The sequence below is a fragment of the Ovis canadensis genome, chromosome 6, assembly GCF_042477335.2.
Source record: "Ovis canadensis isolate MfBH-ARS-UI-01 breed Bighorn chromosome 6, ARS-UI_OviCan_v2, whole genome shotgun sequence".
In the NCBI taxonomy this organism is placed as follows: Eukaryota; Metazoa; Chordata; class Mammalia; order Artiodactyla; family Bovidae; genus Ovis; species Ovis canadensis.
Window position 1 is genome coordinate 45785394 of NC_091250.1, and position 21065 is coordinate 45806458.

Genomic DNA, 21065 nt, shown 5'->3' on the forward strand with positions numbered 1-21065 from the left:
ATCCTCAAGTCCTTCCAGTCAAGCCAGGAAGAGGCCAGAAAATCACCTGATCCTGAATTCAAGTCTCTCCTGCCACACGGCACCAAGCTGCCACAAAGAAAACACATTGGCCAACTGCTATATTATTGTTGGCAAGCACCGAAATTTGCTCAAAACCTTTACAAATGAAACCCAGCTGCCTAAGCTCAATACCAGATGTCTTCTACAATGTGTGGCTTTGATAGATTAAATTGAGCATAAGAAAGAGATGAAATATATGAAAATCTAATTTGCAAGATGTTTGTCATTAAGTCTAACAAAAAAAGACAGAAAACTATATTTTCACTAGAAGAGGTTAAGTAGGGTAGATTAACAATATTCATATTAACTACCAAAATGCATTTTATGAATAAACTGTTTAGTGTCTTTTTAAAAATACAGCCAAAAACGATCTTCAAAAATACCCACTGAAAGAATGTCTTATGTCAGTAAAATCATTCAGTTCATCATGAGGGTCCCTTTCCTCTAAACCCATTCCCCAATTTGAACACGTTTTCATTCAGGGCATAGGAAATTAAGTAGGAAATATTTAGTGATAGTCTCTGATTTCAATAAACTGTAATAACCTTATGAAAACATACATATAAGAAACATATGTATGTAGATATATATAATATGTATAAGAAAGTATGGAAGTAAAAAGGCAATTTGTTTAGTAACCTCAATTAAGTGGCATCTACCCTTCTTCTGTTACATCCTGATGAAACTCTTTTTTTGTTGTTTTCCAGGTCACTGCACAGTTCTCGATAACTCAGATGATTTAAGCGCCTGAGTTAAACTCAGAACCAGTCGAATATTCCTCCAATGAGCTGCACATCCCCTCACTTAAATGAGTTAATAGTTAATGGGCAAATACAGCATATTACTCTTACAACATTAACCTTTTCTTTTTTCAAGAAAGAAACATATAAATCATAATGGAATTTATAAACAATAAGCAATTGAGCATATTGACTCTAACCAAGATAAACATTCCATTGAGATTTAGCCCCATAAAAAGTGCACCATCATTAAAAGTACACACAATTACAATTGGCAGGTTATTATTTTTCAGATTTGAAAAATATTGTCATAGTTTTCTTTTAGAGAAACCAAAATAAAGCTGAAAGATTTAGCAAAGACATAGTTTCAACATGAATATTTCTACAAACATAATAGCGGAAAGATAATTTTATGCAAAGTTTACAAAACAAACCTGGCCTCAGATTTTCTGAAGCCATATACTATTGGCCTTGGCATAGTTTAAAGGAAAACAGAAATAATCATAAAGAATTTTAAGATGCCGTATTATATTAAATTCTCTCACACTTGGCTGATATATTATCAATGCAGTTCCCACAATGCTGACGCTCCACAATTAATGCAGAAGTGATATAAGTCTCTATTTCCTTACCTTTAAAACTCCCATTAAAATTGTGAAGATAGTAAGGTAAATATGGAGACACGATGTCCTCACATTATGACCACAGAATCAAGCAGTAAAAACCTATGCACCAAAACCAGTCTTCTGCATGTACTTAAGAGGTTTTTAAAAGGTGAATTTGTTATGTATATTCATTCTCCCCTGGACTCCAAAAGGGATCAAAAGCATAGTTTCAGACACTCAAGTTCCCAGAATCTAATCTAATGAAATGTATACTGCTAGCCACAAACTTGTGGACTTTTGGGGGATCAAAATGTAAAATTTGTGAGATATTCTTTGTGAGACATATGATGTGCAACTACCGTTTCAATAAAGGAGTGAAAGTTATATGTAACAATCTGACAAAACTAAATCTGCCAAGAGTTTACAGTACTTGTTTCATGTATTATTTTTGCCACCACCTTTAGTATCCTGAGTTTCTATAGCATCTTTTCTTAAAGAGTAAAGAAAACCATATCACTTCAGTTACTATTAAAATCAACAACGTTTGGTAGTGACATCTCCTGAATACCAAAATTCATGTAAAAAATAAAGTACATTTTTTATAATTTTTCTACTCATATAGCTAATAAGTCACTTGGTAGCCAACAGGAGTTCATTACAAGCAAAGGAATACTGCTGCTGCTGCTGCGTCGCGTCAGTTGTGTCCAACTCTGTGCGACCCCATAGACGGCAGCCCACCAGGCTCCCCCGTCCCTGGGATTCTCCAGGCAAGAGTACTGGAGTGGGTTGCCATTTCCTTCTCCAGTGCGTGAAAGTGAAAAGTGAAAGTGAAGTCGCTCAGTCGTGTCAGACTCCCAGTGACCCCATGGACTGCAGCCTACAAAGCCTGTCCATGGGATCCTCCAGGCAAGAGTACTGGAGTGGGTCGCCAGTGTACTAGAGGTGTTCATATTGCTATTTTAAATTCCAGTAGCAGCTATATTGGGTGTTTTTGATTGTCAACCTAATCCAAAACTTCTTCTAGAACAAACTTCCACTGTCCACAGTGTCAATTATTGTCTGGTGCCCATCTTGGCATCGGGTGACTACACATCCTATTTGACTCACATCTGATTACTGCTTAGGGTCAGCAGTCAATCAAATTCTCTCTCCAAAGAATTAAAAACAAGAAACAGTGAAATGTTTATCAGTTAAGTTTGGAGAGCTAAGGAAAGAAGCTCTTCAAATATTATAAAATGCAGACACTATTTTGGGTCATGTGCAAAATAATGAGTATGTCTAAGGAAGTAGACTCCTCTGCAGGCCAAACACTGTACTGTGCACTGGAATTCAGCAATAAATGAGATGGACATGGTTCTTCCTCTGAGAAGCTGAGCTTTCAACAGGAGAGTGACACATAAAATGATACATCACATGTACTATAAAACTGAAATAAAACTTACAATGAGGGATTATATCAAGTGGCTCTCATTTAATTTGGATTGTTCAGGAAAACTTAGTGATACTTAAGCAAATGAATAAGTAGAGTAGAAAAGAACTTTACGGGCTATGGAAACAACATATGTGGAAAGAAAGAGGAGTCTGGATCATTCCGGACAGGAAAGGCCTTTGTGGCTTGCTGACCACTGAGTAGTGAGATGAGCTGCAAAGGAGTCAGAGCCTCACTAATGCAAGCCTGGAAGGACGTAGAAAGGTCTGGATCTTGTAATGCATGGAATGTCTGGTAACAACTTGTAAACAGAAAGAAGGGAAAAGACACACAGAGAAAAGAAGGCAATGTTCATGAGGTCCCTCACAGACATGGATGAGTAGAAACTCAGGTCCAGTGGCCTCTCTGGGTCCCATGAGGCTGTGTTTCCTTTAGCTTTTCTTGAGGTCTCCATTCAACTTCTTCCTCTACTTCAGTTTCTGTTCTTTTGCCCAAAATATCAATACTACTAATGTGATTGTAGACACATTATTAACCAATATGGAAGGTAATTAGTTATGGAAGGAGTGTGATGGAGCTGATATCAAGCAAGAAATCAGTTACTCCAAAAGCTGCAGCTTCTCTAGCATAAAGTGAAAAGTAGCAGGGCCTAGAAATAAGAATGAGGTTATTCTGAGCTCATAGTCAAAAAATCATCCTTAGGTATTTTAATATGAATATTTACCCACACACATCTATTATGATGAGCAGAGTAATTATTTGACAGATGGGAAAACGTATAATAATCAAGACCAAAAGGGTCCATCTGAACCTAAAATTTTGCATAAGAAAGCTTGATAGACAATGTAGCTGATTTTAATTGTCAGTACACTGTCTTACTTAAAGATTTGCCTAATGTCCTGTCCGAATTCTAAGAATGAGATTTATACATTTGAAAAGTTAGCAGAAAAAACATATTCATAAATTTGTTCCTAGCAGTTAAGTCAATAAAAGATTTGTAAAATGTTATTTCAAATTCAACTGGCTCACAAAGACACACAAAAAAAACTAATCTGAACTCTGATCGATTACAACATTAATATGTTTTCAGAAGCTTTCAGGTATTTGTAATTTAAAGGTTAAAATTATATATGCACAGATATTGAGAGATACATATGCCTTAAATACATGGTAGCCATCACTACATATTGAAAGAAGGTAACTTCTCATAACAAATGATAAAACTAAATAATTTGTGTTTGCACTCAATAGTAATGTCAATGTGTTTAATCCAATCTACTCTGCAGAATTTAAATTGAGAAGTATAATTTAGCCACTTTCCTCCCAGGTAAATTGCCACAGAGATCAAATTTCTTACATCTGTGATGCTCACCACAAGGTGCAGTTACTCCCGATTAACAGCCCAAGATTAATTGTTGGAAATGCCACATAATAGCTGCAGTAGAAAACATTTTAAACACAGACCCATGTTTATGCATTTAACAGATGTGTTTGGTCTAACAGTTCAGATTTTCACTATAGTGTGCCATATGGCAACAAGGATCATTTTTCACTTAAAAATATTACCCAAAGTTGATGCCCTACAGCAATATTACCATTTTAATTTTGAAACTACACATTCACAGCAATGTTTGTTATCCTCCTGTTACTGCATTTCCTATTTGTCTTAATTCTACTGAAAATATTTAATAGCATAGATTTTTTAAATAGTTTTAAATCAGTGTCAACCAGATCAAACACAAATATTACAGTAGGCAATGCACGAAATGTGACCTGGCAATGAAGTAGCAGGATGTAAAATACTGGCTATGTAAAACTGCAAGGGCCATGGAGACTGGGACATGCTTTTGTTCATTGGGTTTGGGGGCTTCCCTCTATTCCAAAAGAGCTAATACCTACTTCCTGCTGCTGCTGCTAAGTCCTATCTTGCCTTTTTCCCAGTAACTCTTCGTTGATATAGAACTACTCCTAAAGACCGAAAGTTGGCTACCAATTTTTATTTTAATCTGATTGTTGTAATAGTCTATTACTATGATTTTATAGGGGGGGGCACCGGCACTGCAAAAATTTTCACATATACATTTAACAAGAAGCCAAATAAACATCTCACCTTTTAAAATGCCAGAGCACGAGGAACATCCTTGTCAGGAAGGGTGCATTGTTGCCACCAATGTGTTAGAACAAACAGAAAGCATCCTCTACTTTTTAGTTCCCTCAATCTATCACCTTTATAACCTCACTAAATTCCTTTGGCAGAACTTCACAAGAATGGTAGTGACCAAAATGATGGTACACACGGTTTACACGTTGTACTATGTTCATTAGGATTGCCTGTAATTCCCTACTGTGATTTGAGAAACAAGGGGCAGGGTGGCATCAATAAATCAATCTCTAAAATGCTATATTTCAAGCAGAAATGATCATTACAGCTCTTCACCATTACAGGTCATCTTTTCACTTTTAGAAGGAGACAATTCCATATCTCGAGTTTTAAAAAATATATTCCTGAAGCAATCACAATGTGCCAATATAAAGAACACAATGTTCAAAACCTACCAACATGTACCCTTTCTCCCTTTTTTTCTTAGACTATGTCTCCTCAAGTAAAACGTTTAAGATAAGATTTAAGCGGTGATAAGATTTAGGCTGATGAATCACCCCACACACAGGCCAACCTAACTACTCTGTTCCACTTGTGTGACTTTGCAGAGCTTTGTACCATTTAAGGTAGAATTGGAATGGAATAACGGACATATTCCTTCCATGTAGAATGTTTAGGTTTCCATATATTTAAATAACTAAATATTTGTATTAGCCTGAAGCACACACTCTCCAAATGTCTCAAGCTGTCATTTTGAAACACAGTTACTTTAAATAAGTATTTAAGGTCTCAGAACATTAATCTTGGCTTTGTCATTCACTTAATAAGTCATGACCACTACAAAGATCCATGCTTCATATATACCTATCTTAGTGATAATCATTCTTTCTGAAGTACATGCTAATTAATGATCATAACGCATTACAAGCTGTCAATGAATACTTAACTTCAGTAGTCAAAGTTACTTGGTCTTGGTTGAGCTCATAGTCTCTCTCTATAGTACACTCTGTTTTCTTACAGGAAAATACATTTTTCCCAGAAAAAAAAAAGAAACTTATTTTATACAAGGTTACAGGTAGATTCTTCAAAAACAGTGAAAATTTCATTAGTGACAAAGCTAGGAATAAAAACTGAGATTCAGTATGTTAATCACAGTCTGCATTGCAGTAAAGAACCTGCCTGCAATGTAGGAGACCTGGGTTTGATCCCTGGGTTGGGAAGATTCCCTGGAGGGCATGGCAATCCACTCCAGTATTCTTGCATGGAGAATCCCTATGGACAGAGAGCCTGGTTGCCTCCAGTCCATGGAGTCACAAAAAGAGGCAAATACAACTGAGTGGCTAAGCACAGCACACTAAGATGAGCTATGGAATTCTTCTAAAGTCTTGTCTCAATTTCCATTTCCAGATTGGTTGTCTCCTATTCCTATACAGATGAACATTATTACTAATGATACTAATAATAGCAAACTCTTAGACAATAGTATGCACTATCTCTCCTCTAAGTGTTTTGTATGTATTTACTAATTATTTAGTAATCAAGTCAATCCTATGATTAGTTGTTATTATTATTATTATGCCCATTTCACAGTTGAGAAAATCAAGGCACCAATGACTCCTCATTTAGTTTACAGTCTAGTAAGTGGTAAAGCTAAGATTCAAACCCAGGCATTCTGGCTCTGGAGTTCACACTCTTAACCACTATGCTATGAAATAAATTAGGAGACACACGGAGACCCACACGGGCACTCATGTGAAAGGGCTCTGAACAGGGAGTTAAAAAGGTTATGCTTCATAGAAAAAAGCAGGGAATGTCTCTGGGCTTCAACCTTCTCACTGAAGTCAAAAATACAATACTATTTTAAGGTATACTTTAATCCTAATATTTATGATTCAAAGATTCAGTCTGTAACACATAGCCTCTTCACTTTTGACTGACATAACGATAAATAGTTTATGTATTCATAGGTTTCAAGGAAAAGGATAAAAAGGGAATGAAAAAGTGCCCTTAGGCAATCAAGAAATAGTGGTAGCATGAGTAGAGGAGTAAGATCTTTCACCTCATATATATCATGCTTTGAGTTTCTTGGGACATTCTTAAGAAAGTTTCCCTGAGGTCCTTCTGTCTCTTCTAGAAGGTACCAGCTTATAACAATTTTTGAAAAATAAATTAGTAAACGAAGTGAATGAATTACATGTTGTTTCCCTATCAACATACAAAAGTCTTTTGAATTACACATATCTATAACCAGAAATTAAAGGCATTTTTTCATGGAGCCAAGCAATAAAATATAATACTTATATAGTGTTTTGGAACATGGAGATTATGAAAAATTAATCTTATAAGTGTCAATCCAAATATATGCCAATTGGTAATACATGCTTCTCAAGTAAACAGTACTGCCAAATAAGTTCTATTAAATACATTTACAGATATATGAGGCTGACCTGTAAATGCATTTCGACCTCACACATATTCCCTTTGTCACCTGGCTTAATTTTATAAAGGGGCTATTTCCTTATTTACAACTTTGTGACTTCCTCACTACCAATCACTATCACAGATAATTATTTCATTTTAAGTTATCCTTCTTCTAACTTGAAAATAATTCACCTACTTTCATAATTACTTTTTAGCTCTTTAATTTAATTTTTTTCTCCTTTAGGCAACTTTATACAAGAATAATTCTTCTGAACAAAATGATCACTAAGAAAGCTCCTGTTCTTAAATATGGGTAAACATCTGACATATTCACAAATTACAATTATTGCCATTATAAAACTACAGATTTACTCAATGCATCCATGTAAAAATTACAATGAACTTCAAAGTTAATTAGCTAACTATAAAAAACCTAACAATACTCAAATAAATTTAAATGATCAAAACAAAGTTTATTAGACTGTTTTCTTAAATTCATCTTATAAACTGTCACAGTATGTTGACAATCAACCTCATACTCAAAGTTCCAAACTCGACTGCACATAATTAACTGCTACAGAAGCTTTGCATCCCTTTTAAAATTATTCTGACACACTCTCTACAAAGCGTTGCCCTGACAGAGAAAGTAGTAAGGTTACAGAGCAGTTGGAGGATGGGAGCTAGAAATGCTTAGCCATTGAATTTCTGCCCTGAACTTTCCCTTCTGTGATAAAAACCACGAAACCAGACATTCACGGAGCCCCCTGTCAGCACTGTACTGCGGGGCACTGATCTTCTTACCCCTCGTGTGCATAGACAGAAGAATGAGCAAGGAAATGTGACGCTGCCAGTTTAGTTCGTCCAGCCAACCCATTGCAGCAGGAGAGCAGTCAATGTGACCTGCCTGTTTAAGCCTCCTGTTTCTTGCCTTGCTTCTTTCACGGAGACTCCTCTGCTGCCACTCTTGTCAGAGCTTCCGGCAGGCCTGCCAGCAAGCCCTACACAGGACCGTGAAAGACAAGCCTGTTACAAACTGGTTCTGTCACCACGGAGACTTCAACTGATCACCTCGTGGGGAGGACAACAAAGGGCGGTGAGGACCCCGGGCTGGGTTGTTTTCTTAAGAAAGGAGCCTGACCCAGCTGTCCACACAGAGGCCAGGGCAGGCGGGACTTCTCTCTGGACTGACCACGCCGAAGTCCCCACACCTCCTGGGCAGCTGTGGAGACATTCCGGAGAGACACACACCTATACTGTGCTGACATGGAACTGTTTATTTCTTCTGTTAAGGGTTTTTGCTTTTTTTTTTTCCCCTCTGCCATGAATGGTAATTCTTTGGGAATTGTAGAAAGACAAGAAGAAATAAAAAGTTTTTCTTTGATAACACGATAGAAATGTTGCAACACATCAAAGTGTCATGTTACGGCATTTTCTCACACTACATCAACACTTATATAATGAGGCATATGCTTCTGAATCAAGTGCATGGATACAAAAAAGGGTCATATACAAAAGGCATCTTTAATGAATATTCCAAGTTGAAAGATTTCAGTTAAGCTATTCATTAATTTGATATGACTATACTTTAAAGTTTTCTATAGAGACAAAAAAAAAAAAAACCTGCTATGACCTAACCTATTTTATCATGTGAATAAAACCAAGGTAAGTTATTCAATGTTTTACATGTTAATTATAATTGTGCCTCAATATAACTATGAATATTTTGTAATATTTCAACTTTCCAATGATATTCTGGGTGACCTGTCTGATACTAAGGGACATTTTAAAAGACTCTGATTCATGCTGGGAACTGTTGATAACTAAAGAACAGCAAAAAATATGAACAAATTTTCAGTGTTATAGAAAGAACAATATCACCATAGACAGATACAAACAAAAGTAGTTATTAAATCTAATCTATTTGCATGATAAAGGATATATGAGTATGAGAGCAGAGACATAATTCAATGGTTATATCTAAGCATTAGAATGTTTTTACTTGAAATTTTACGAATTACTTTCTTGGAAAAAAAAATCTCTGCTATCTTCTTCTTAAGAGACACCCCCACTTCTCTTCACATACACCAGCAACTCCCAGCACTATCCTAATGTGGCATTCAAATCTATTCTCAGTCTTAGAGTAGCTGAACAATTGCTTGTTAGGATTTAATAAATTCTATTAATACTATCAATCCAACATCCTCAGTTCCATTTCATGAAATGGAATTTCACACCAATATAATATTTTTAACCACATAGAAAATTTTGGAATATTCTAAGCTTAAACTACATGTTAAAGCATTTCACAGAATCCACACACCTTACTTTTCAGGAAAATAGAAGTTTGGGGAGGTAAATGAAATAATCTTTCAGTATCATTTATCCATATTCCTTTTAGGGAGACTGAGGCATACTAAAATGAATAAGAGTGATCAGGATCAAAGGGGTCATGTGAGTGAAGAGCAGACCAAAATCAAGCAAATAGAACCTCTTGTCCAAACTTTCTACATTCGGCTCAGTGCCACATCACAACATGGTTCCACTGCCAATTTGGAACCTAGCCTTGAGCTCTGGGATGAAGAGTGAATGGCTAAAATGTGGGACAGTTCCCGCTGCTCACATTTCCCCAATATGGGCATCCACAAATGGTACAAAGCATAAAGAGAGAATAGTTGCTCTCCCCCCAAAATCCTAATTCAGTTCAAAACAAGACATACCAGCAACCATTTCTGATGAACTATGTGCTAGCTGAAGTAAATGCACTCAAGAAGTTCACAGCACCATAGAAAAAGCGGCATTTATATAATAGAGAACTAAGAAGAAAACAGTAGTCACTTTAAAATGAAGTGTCTTCAAATGGAATAAAGATGGAAAATCAGAGTAAGGGATGGATTAGACTGGGACCAACATTGAAGGCAGAGTTGGATGCTCAAATATGAATTGAACTTATACAGAGATAGAGGAGATGAAAAGAGAGGAAATTATATGAGCAAGGATTAGAGGCAGGATTAAATATTTCATTTGTGCAATAGCATGAGACAGAAAAAAACCTTACTGGAACAGATGGCTCCTATAGTAAATGGCTGGAAAGAAAGCTAGACAGAGTGGAAGCAAACTGTGCAGGACTCTGAATTAAGGTTACAGAGTTTAGGCTATCTATCATGTAAATAACTGACAGGCTTTCGAGCATGAACTGGCTTAATGAAGTTTTATAAAGGTTTAAGATTTCAGAATATAAGATGAGTCCCTGAACCTGAATCTCCAATTATGTGAGTAGAGGGCTTCCGTTGTGGCTCAGCTGGTAAAGAATCCTCCTGCAATGAAAGAGACATGGGTTCGATCCCTGGGTTGGGAAGATCCCCTGGAGAAGGGAAAGGCTACCCACTTCGGTATTCTGGCCTGGAGAATTCCATGGACTATATAGTCCATGGGGTTGCAAAGAGTCGGGCACAACTGAGCGACTTTCACTTTCACTGGTGGCTCAGATGGTAAAGAATCTGCCTGTAATGCAGGAAACACAGGTTCGATCCCTGCATCAGGAAGATCCCCTGGAGAAGGAAATGGCAACCCACTCCAATATTCTTGCCTGGAGAATCCCACAGACAGAGGAGCCTGGCGGGCTACAGTCTATGTGGTTGCACAGAGTTGGACATCATTGAGCAACTCTCACACACTCACTCATGTGAATAGAAGTAAAAATTAGAAGTGTGAGGAGAGTTTTTCATTTAGTCAAAGTTTTTGGCAATACAGATTTCTTTCTTTCTTCCTTTTTTTTTTTTAACTTACATGAAGAAATTCAAGAGGTAGCCCTATTAATTCCCTCCATTTTGCCTTTACCATTTAACATATGCCAGGTTTCCCTGATAGCTCAAATGGTAAAGAATCTGCCTGCAATACAGGAGACCTGGGTCCAATCCCTGGGTCAGGAGTATCCCTTAGAGGAGGAAATGACAACCCACTCCAGTATTCTTGCCTGGAGAATTCCATGGACAGAGGAGCCCAGTGGGCTACAGTCTATGAGATCGCAAAGAGTCGGACATGACTGAGCAACTAACCCTTTCACCTTTCTTTCAGACACCAACAGTGCAGGAGATGTTGTATAAAACACATACTTCAATTTCAGACAAACAGGCTCAAAAGATCTTTAAAAATTCTTGTAATGCAGATCAGAAATCTGACTTGGCAAAGAAAAAAAAAATCCATATTTGCATATGATTTAGCCCACTCACTGTAAAGTACACACCAAATGAGGCTTCAAAGAAAGCTCTGAGAGAATATTGAAAGAAAGGTATCAAATTGAATTTGTACACCTGAGAGGGGCAAGGAAAGAAAAAAGACTGCAGCTAGTATTACCAATATGAATACAAGTCATCACTCTGTATCATCTGTAGAACTCATACACAAATGCACTTATTCTAGGTTTGTGGATCCATCTTGTAGAGAAAGCCTATTTGTGTCATCTGTATAATCTTAGGAAAATTATTTAAGCTCTCTGTTCTATAATCTACTCAGTACCTGTTAAGATTGTTATACCAATTAGACAAGTAAATGAACAGAAATTACTGAATACAGTGCCCAGTACACAGGAGGACATCAGAAAATAGTCAACTTCCTGACAACTTTCACTAATCACTCTCCTGCCTCTTGACCAAAAAAAAAAAAAAAAATCCTTATTAACAATAATGTTCTTTAATATGACATTTGCCAAATTCTTCATTTGCCATCACAAATGATATCACTAAAACAAGGATATAATATATACATATATATATCTTAGGATAATTGAGTTTTAAAAATTCATATTATACTCACAAAGGCAAATATTTAATTATTTTATGTACCTCATTTATTAAATCATTATGTAATTGAAGAAATACAAGAAAGAGTTTGAAATATGAGACTACTTTATAACAGTTTCAACTTGTGACTTATTTTCACATAAAACTCCTCCAAATCTCCTGATTTTATATATAGACAGAGTTTTTTAAACTCTATGTGGGGGACTGTGTCCAGTGAAGGGGGTATGGGAGCATTACACCATGCCTGCCTATAGGACAAAACCTACCTTGTAGTGGGTGAAGACAAACACACCCAAATCACGACAAGGCTCTACAGACATGGCCGGCTCTGCCCAGGGAACACGGGAAAGACAGTGCATAAGCAAAGATTAATTCTGGCCGGGGGTGGGATTGGATTTGTGGGGAAGAGGCATTTGAACTAGGTCTTCAAAGATAAGTAGGAATTCACTGGGTGAAGGGAGGGCAGAGGGATTCCAAGCAAAGAGAACAGACCGTACAGACATTTATGAGCAAGAAAAAGAGCAATGTTTGCGGAGAACATGAAATCCTGGATATGCCTTGAGAGCAGAGAAACTGGGCTGGAAAAGCAGACCGGGAGAGAGACATTGGAAGGAAGGGCCCTATAGCTCCTAATTTGATTTTTTATTTTATCTTACATGCATAGGAAGCAATGCCTTGGCCTCTGAATGGGGTGTCTGCACAGTCTCCATTGTATGACCTGACCACAACTACTTCTTGCAGCTGACTGTGTTTCAAAAGAAACTAGCAAAATTTTTGAGATTAGATGAAAAATATTTTCCTTTTTATATAAGAAAATGCAACAATTTCCTTAATAGTCTCCATGAAAACAATAAGGTGAGTGTTATTTTCTTTAACACTTGAACATCTCTGCTAATATTGTTTGGAATGTTTACTTTTAAACTTCTGCTCAAACACACAGACACATAAACAGTTCTTTCCTTGCTCCTGTTAGAAGTTATAGCATTTTAAGTACCTACCATGCCACAGAGTTTTGCAGTAAAATAGTTTTCATACTTTCACACTAGTTGCGCAAAAAATAGAAAAGTGTGTTCAGAATTGTACTGGCTAATGCGTCATGTCATTCCGATTTTCAGCTTTACACTTACAAAATAACATAAAAAGTTACTCCCTTATCAGAGAAAAAATAAACAATAGAACTCAAGTGTGCAAAAAACCTTTTTTCCTGACTCTGGGGTTTACAAAGGCCACAAATTCAGTGGCTTTCAGGCTGCCTCTTGCCTCCCCACCCCATTCTAATTTGCAGCATTCCACATCACTAGTCATTAACAACCCAAAGCTCCCTTCAGCTGCACAGTGAAAGACCATCACATCATGACAAATAAACAATCCCTTCCTCCCTCCGAGGAGTGACACATTCTGAGCACGTCTTCTCCCTGCTTTCATGGCTCTGCCAAGGTCCCCCCATGAGTGGGAAGGGGTAAAAAGAGAGAAAAAATATCCCACAACTTGTCTAAAGCATGTAGAGGATGATTTGTGTTCTTACTTACGGGATATGACTGTCACTGCTGATCTGCCTTCAGGCCTAGATTACATGTGATAAGGGCTGACCTTCTTTAAGTATTCACACATTATGCACTCATGGAGAGCAGGCAGGACACAAAAGTCCTTCAGATGTTCTGGACATCAATCAAGTGCACAGCATGGCGCCTGCCAAACTTTTCTTCCATTTACTCAGAGAGAGGAAGGGGGAGTCCAAGACAGACTTAATAAAGTTTAAAGCTATGCCACAGTATATTTGGGGAGACCATTGTTATTAAAAGGGTGCTATTTGAAAAAAATTCTCTACAGTTACCACTAGCAACAAAAAAATTTCACACACAAGTAAAAAGAGACAACCAGATTGCACTTCAGCTTTGAAATTTCCAAACCTTTACTTATAAACAAGGTCAATGATTTTAGCAGATTGATATTTTTTCCTGAAATAATTGTTCACTAAAGATATATATCAAAAACTAAAACTATGAATTTTATAACAACCATCATAGAAGGTATCCTTTTTGAGGCATTTATAAAAGTAATAAGCGTATTTGTTATAAAATACTCTGAACATATCTTGATGAAATTAAATACCAATCAATAGCATAAGCCATTTTTACCTAATACAAATACGATCATTATTAACAGGGTACAGTCCCAATAATATGAAATAGACATAATATCTTCTGATACAGGCTTTCAGTGTTGGTCTTTTATCATTGCTTCTCCTCACAACTCAATAAAGGGATCTGAGAGCTTATAAAACAGAACAAATAAGCCCAAACTTTATTCTCCTAAAATAATGTAACACTATGGACTTAGAAGGTATAATTTGATCATCAGCACTGCAAGAAGATGTTTCATGGAATTTTCTAACAGAATAATATCTTAAATATAGGACACTATCATTTACCTAGAGATTGTGAGTTTTTTTAAAAAAGCCTATGTCAGACCATGAATATAACAAGGAGCTGTACAGCCTGCATCCAAGGTAACACTAGACACAAAAAAACATTAAAGAATAGCAGAGAATTAAAGGCAACTTACACAATTAAACTACTAATGAAAATGAACTCAGTTTGTTAAGATAAGCTATAGAGTTAAAGTAAAAACAGAACAATAATAAACCTCCAGACTGCTCCCAGGACCTCTGAACCCCATACAGGCATAATTCTATTAATACCTGGTTTCAGTGTGATGCAAATAAAGGCTAAGTGGGGAAAACCACTAGACCATTCAGGTATGACCTAAATCAAATCCCTTATGATTATACAGTGGAAGTGAGAAATAGATTTAAGGGACTAGATCTGACAGACAGAGTGCCTGATGAACTATGGAATGAGGTTCGTGACACTGTACAGGAGACTGGGATGAAGACCATCCCCAAGAAAAAGAAATGCAAAAAAGCAAAATGGCTGTCTGAGGAGGCCTTACAAATACCTGTGAAAAGAAGAGAAGAGAAAAGCAAAGGAGAAAAAGAAAGATATATCCATTTGGATGCAGAGTTCCAAAGAATAGCAAGGAGAGATAAGAAAGCCTTCCTCAGAGATCAATTCAAAGAAATAGAGGAAAACAACAGAATGGGAAAGACTAGAGATCTCTTCAAGAAAATTAGAGATACCAAGGGAACATTTCATGCAAAGATGGGTTCGACAAAGGACAGAAATGGTATGGACCTAACAGAAGCAGAAGATATTAAGAAGAGGTGGCAAGAATACACAGAAGAACTGTACAAAAAAGATCTTCATGACCCAGATAATCATGATGGTGTGATCACTCACTTAAAGCCAAACATCCTGGAACGTGAAGTCCAGTGGGCCTTAGAAAGCATCACTACAAACAAAGCTAGTGGATGGGGATGGAATTCCAGCTGAGCTATTTCAAATCCTGAAAGATGATGCTGTGAAAGTGCTGCACTCCATATGCCAGCAAATTTGGAAAACTCAGCAGTGGCCACAGGACAGGAAAAGGTCAGTTTTCATTCCAATCCCAAAGAAAGGCAATGTCAAAGAATGCTCAAACTACCGCACAATTGCACTCATCTCACACGCTAGCAAAGTAACGCTCAAAATTCTCCAAGCCAGGCTTCAGCAATATGTGAACCGTGAAATTCCAGATGTTCAAGCTGGTTTTAGAGAAAGCAGAGGAACCAGAGGTCAAATTGCCAACATTTGCTGGATCATGGAAAAAGCAAGAGAGTTCCAGAAAAACATCTATTTCTGCTTTATTGACTATGTCAAAGCCTTTGACTGTGTGGATCACAATCCACTGTGGAAAATTCTGAAAGAGATAGGAATACCAGACCACCTGACCTACATCTTGAGAAATCTGTATGCAGGTCAGGAAGCAACAGTCGGAACTGGACATGGAACAACAGACTGGTTCCAAATAGGAAAAGGAGTATGTCAAGACTGTATATTATCACCCTGCTTATTTAACTTCTATGCAGAGTACATCATGAGAAATGCTGGGCTAGAAGAAGCACAAGCTGGAGTTAAGATTGCCGGGAGAAATATCAATAACCTCAGATATGCAGATGATACCACCCTTATGGCAGAAAGCGAAGAAGAACTAAAGAGCCTCTTGATGAAAGTGAAAGAAGAGAGTGAAACAGTTGGCTTAAAGCTCAACATTCAGAGAACTAAGATCACGGCATCCGGTCCCATCACTTCATGGCAAATAGATGAGAAACAGTGGAAACAGTGACAGACTTTATTTTGGGGGCTCCAAAATCACTGCAGATGGTGACTGCAGCCATGAAATTTAAAGACACTTACTCCTTGGAAGAAAAGTTATTACCAGCTGGTCATAACTTTTAACAGCATATTAAAAAGCAGAGACATTATTTTGTCAACAAAGGGTCCGTCTAGTCAAGGCTATGGTTTTTCCAGTGGTCATGTATGGATGTGACAGTTGGACTATAAAGAAAGCTGAGCACTGCAGAACTGATGCTTTTGAGCTGTGGTGTTGGAGAAGACTCTTGAGAGTCCCTTGGACTGCAAGGAGATCCAACCAGTCCATCCTAAGAGAATTCAGTCCTGGGTGTTCACTGGAAGGACTGATGTAGCTGAAGCTCCAACACTTTGGCCACCTGATGCGAAGAGCTGACTCATCTGAAAAGACCCTGATGATGGGAAAGATTGGGAGCAGGAGGAGAGGGGGATGACAGAGGATGAGATGGTTGGATGGCATCACCGACTCAATGGACATGAGTTTGGGTGAACTCCAGGAGATGGCGATGGACAGGGAGGCCTGGTGTGCTGCAGTTCATGGGGTTGCAAAGAGTTGGACCTGACTGAGCAACTGAACTGAACTGATGGACGTGAGAGTTGGACTATAAAGAAAGCTGAGTGCCAAAGAATATGACTGAACTGAACTGAAGGTCACACTTGTGCTCCAGGAATAGGGAACCAGGTGATACATAAAATGTGAGATTATTCTGTATGTTATTCATTGCATGTTATTCAATCCATTACCTGGTCAGTATGACTGCCTCAGATAAGAAGCTAAATTTGAATGAGAGGGAGATGTCTTGACAGGATCTGGAAAGTAAGTAACCCAGGAAGGATAAATAGGCTATTTCTAAAAGATTATAGGATGATGATGCTAATGATGTTACATACCACTTGGTGAACTTTTACTCTTTAGGCTCTACGCTATGTAACTAACATACATTGCCTCATTGGTCCTCACTGCCTCCTTGAATGAGGGAGTGAGCATTAGTTACTCAGTTGTGTCTGATTCTTTGCGACCCCATGGACTGTATAAACCACCAGGCTCCTCTGTTCATGGGGTTGCCCAGGCAAGAATTCTGGAGTGGATTGCCATTTCCTTCTCAAGGGGATCTTCCTGACTCAGGGATCGAACCAGGGTCTCCCACGTTCCAGGCAGGCTCTTTACTGTCTGAGCCACCAGGGATATCATTCCCACATACAGATGAGAATACTGAGTAAGCCTGAGCCAAAGAGGCCTGGAGCTGGTCACCGGTAGATAGGATCAGTCACCAGTATTTCATTGGCTAGAGACTCACATGCTTCTGCTCTGCAAGAAATAACTGGGGCAGAAACTATCCACTCAGTTGATAGAAGACTCAGAGACATGGGCTGATAAGATTAACTCAGAGAACATGACTGCCAGAAATTCTGAAGGCTAGAGCAAATGAGTGATCAGATACCCTCAATCCTAAACCTGTGGATTCAGAGGAGTGGGACAAGGGACATTCCGGTAATCAAAGCAGTGAATTCAGAGGTCAGCAGTTTCAGATAAAAGTGAGAGATGTAACTTGCCTCTAGACCATGTGTATTAGTTGTTTATAAAAAGTGTATTACTAATAATTAAAACATAAGCTTAAATTCATTGATTTAAAGCAGTGTCTTATATACATCTTTTTTTTAACTTTTCCAGCAGGCCTTCAGTATACGTTTATTAACCAGTGAAGCAGCTAAGGTGAGGGAACAGTGTTTTCCCGTCAGTCAACCTGTGCTTCAGCAGGTATAGTACGGCAACTCTGTCAACTTAGGAGAGAGAAAAAGTGGGTGAAGGAAGTCACCAGAAAAATGTAATGCACTCCTCCCTCCACCAGATGAGTCCAAGTTTGTTTTAATGAAAGATGCTATTTTCTTCACACATGAGAAAGCTGTTGAGAAGATCTACTTTGCCCCACTTGCAAGGAACTGTGTGAGAAAAGGATTTTTGTTGTTTAATACTTTGGCCCCAGTCTCTTCAGTATTAAAGTTACTCACTAGGAAAATAATGAACCACAGAAGCTACTAACTTGCCCTACCTGAAGCTCTCTTCCAAAGGATATTATCTTCTTTATCAAATTAATACTAATGCACCCCTAAGCATAAAAGCAAAACCTCCAAGTATCTCTCTGCATCTCTTGCTAGCCATTATAAAAATCATCATTTAAAAATCAATTCTTAAAGACAATTACTATCACTCTACTCTTATTTCATCCTAGAGTCAATTATGCATTAATTTCATGCAAATCCAACTTGAACTGGTATTAAACTGAAAATAAGAATTTATATTTAAATTATTATACAAAAAAATTTTACCTTGTATGTTTCCTTGTAAATTCCTCTGAATATAAATTAGAAGGAAGGTACATCTTAGTTTACACAAATAAAGAAATATAAAAGGAGTTAAAGTATAACCCTATTTAAACATTTGAAGAATATATGCTTAAGTTCACATATCATATGAAGCCAGCTCCTAGAAAATCTGTTTTCCACTCTTTGGAAAATACCTAAGTATGTATATAAGGAATCACATGAGTGAAAGTTTCTTAAAGTAAAAGAGAAGGCATTTGTAACAAAGAAATGTTTGGTTTTATTTACATCCATCAGCTTTCTCAGGGTATTTTTTTCAACAGTTGTGCTGCCATTATATGATTTCCACATTTCTTAGCAGACTTAGCTGTTAGTAGTCTTTTACAAATTGATGCTAGAAGAACTACAAGGGTTACCAAAAGCTAATTTTGATTTAATGTGACACTGAAAATCTATGTACATGCAAAAATATTTTCAAATATGAGAAGCAAGACTGTCACAATTTTCAGTTCAGAATCATAACATGCTAGATTTTTTCATCTCTTCTACCCGCCAGAAGTCAACTGTGTATATTGAAAATACTTTCCTAATGACAGATGGTTGATACCAAAAGGATGCCTGAAATATATTGTATCTTGTATAAATACACACGCATGCATATAATTCCCTATCTTCCCTCACCTGTCCCCAGATATAAAGCACAGCTGTTTAGTGTTTTGAGTTTTTTATAAGAAACATTTTCTATAATAACTTCATTAAAGCCTTTCTAATATACCCCATATCTGGGGAATTTCCACAAGTTTCAGGGTCGGTTTGAATTTTTAAATAGTTTGTAATAAATAAATTTTTTAAAAACCCCACACATAGACCTTATTCAATCAGAGTACATCACCGTACAGCGAAACCAGACTTCAGTCTTAGTGGAACCCTTTTCTTCCGTGCTCCATCCCAAGCATTACAGCCAAATCAGAGGATACTAAATGCACATGAAGTGACAAAAGTAAGATGCTCAAATTATGGAGATAAAAAAGATGAGCTTTACAGACCACGACAGCAAATAAAATCAGTGGCATATCAGATACAAAATCCCCACTAGTCTAATGAAAATATATGAAATTCTAATACCACTCTTGTCTAATACAAAAACCTTAGTTACACAGGCATTCCTTTATCTGTTCACTTTGCTCTATATTTCTTATTATATTATAGTTAGTCAACAACCTGAGTGGTCATGTCTGTTACTATAAAATACCCAGATGAAAACTTTAAAAATTTAGTCAACCAGAGAGTTATCTTGAGGATTAAGCCAAATGAAACATTCAAATTCAACCTTAATTGACATGAGTAAAACCTGAATTTATTCAGATGATTTAAGGCCAATCCAGACGATCAATTTGATTTAAATAGTCACCATAATTTCTACTCTGAGTCCTCAATATATCTCATTAGCACCTTCACTAAAAAAATTGTTAAAAAAAAAAAAAGGAAAAGAGGAAGTTCAAAAGCAACAGCTGCTCTTTTAGAAACACTTGTTTAAAAGGGGTGTTCAATTTTTCATTAAATTATATGTATATAGTCAGAAATTGACAACTGAACAACAAGATGTTCACTTCACTCTGAGGCAAAAAAAAAAAAAAAAAACTATATTGCAGTTTACCTTCTGTCTCTTCAGTAAAGAATCTTGCCTCACTTTGCATCTCTTATATAACATTATCTTTCTGTATTGGTTTTTCACTATCCCTTTCTGGAAGTTGTGAAAAATAAAAATAGCCTATGAAAAGCAAGTTTGAAGTCTTTCTGAATTGTATATGAAGATTTAGATTAACCCCATAGTGAGAGTAGATGCTTAGGATGTCCCTCTGAAGTCTTTGTGGTGGTTTACAAGGTCATATAAAAGGTGGCTTCTCCAAAGAAGACATACAGATGGCTAACAAACACATGAAAAGATGCTCAATATCACTCATTATCAGTTCAGTTCAGTCGCTCAGTCATGTCCGACTCTTTGTAACCCCATGAATCGCAGCACGCCAGGCCTTCCTGTCCATCACCAACTCCCAGAGTTCACTCAGACTCACGTCCATCGAGTCAGTGATGCCATCCAGCCATCTCATCCTCTGTCGTCCCATTCTCCTCCTGCCTCCAATCCGTCCCAGTATCACAGTCTTTTCCAATGAGTCAACTATTCACATGAGGTGGCCAAAGTACTGGAGTTTCAGCTTTAGCATCATTCCTTCCAAAGGCAGAGAAATGCAAATCAAAACCACAATGAGGTACCATTTCACACCAGTCAGAATGGCTGCAATCCAAAAGTCTACAAGCAATAAATGCTGGAGAGGCT

At 37.4% G+C, this 21065-nt stretch overlaps 1 protein-coding gene across 13 annotated transcripts in view; it reads right to left on the minus strand.

The window, feature by feature from the left end:
• BMPR1B (bone morphogenetic protein receptor type 1B) overlaps positions 1–21065 on the minus strand; it is a 448509-nt gene that overhangs the window by 97294 nt on the left and 330150 nt on the right. The window contains exon 1 of one of the 13 annotated variants that reach the window (XM_069593695.1): positions 8158–8230. The exons of the other annotated variants lie outside the window; for them this stretch is intronic. Coding sequence (XP_069449796.1) covers positions 8158–8230 — 73 coding nt within the window. Of the gene's footprint in view, positions 1–8157; positions 8231–21065 lie in introns of those variants that run through there. 13 annotated transcript variants of the gene reach the window in all.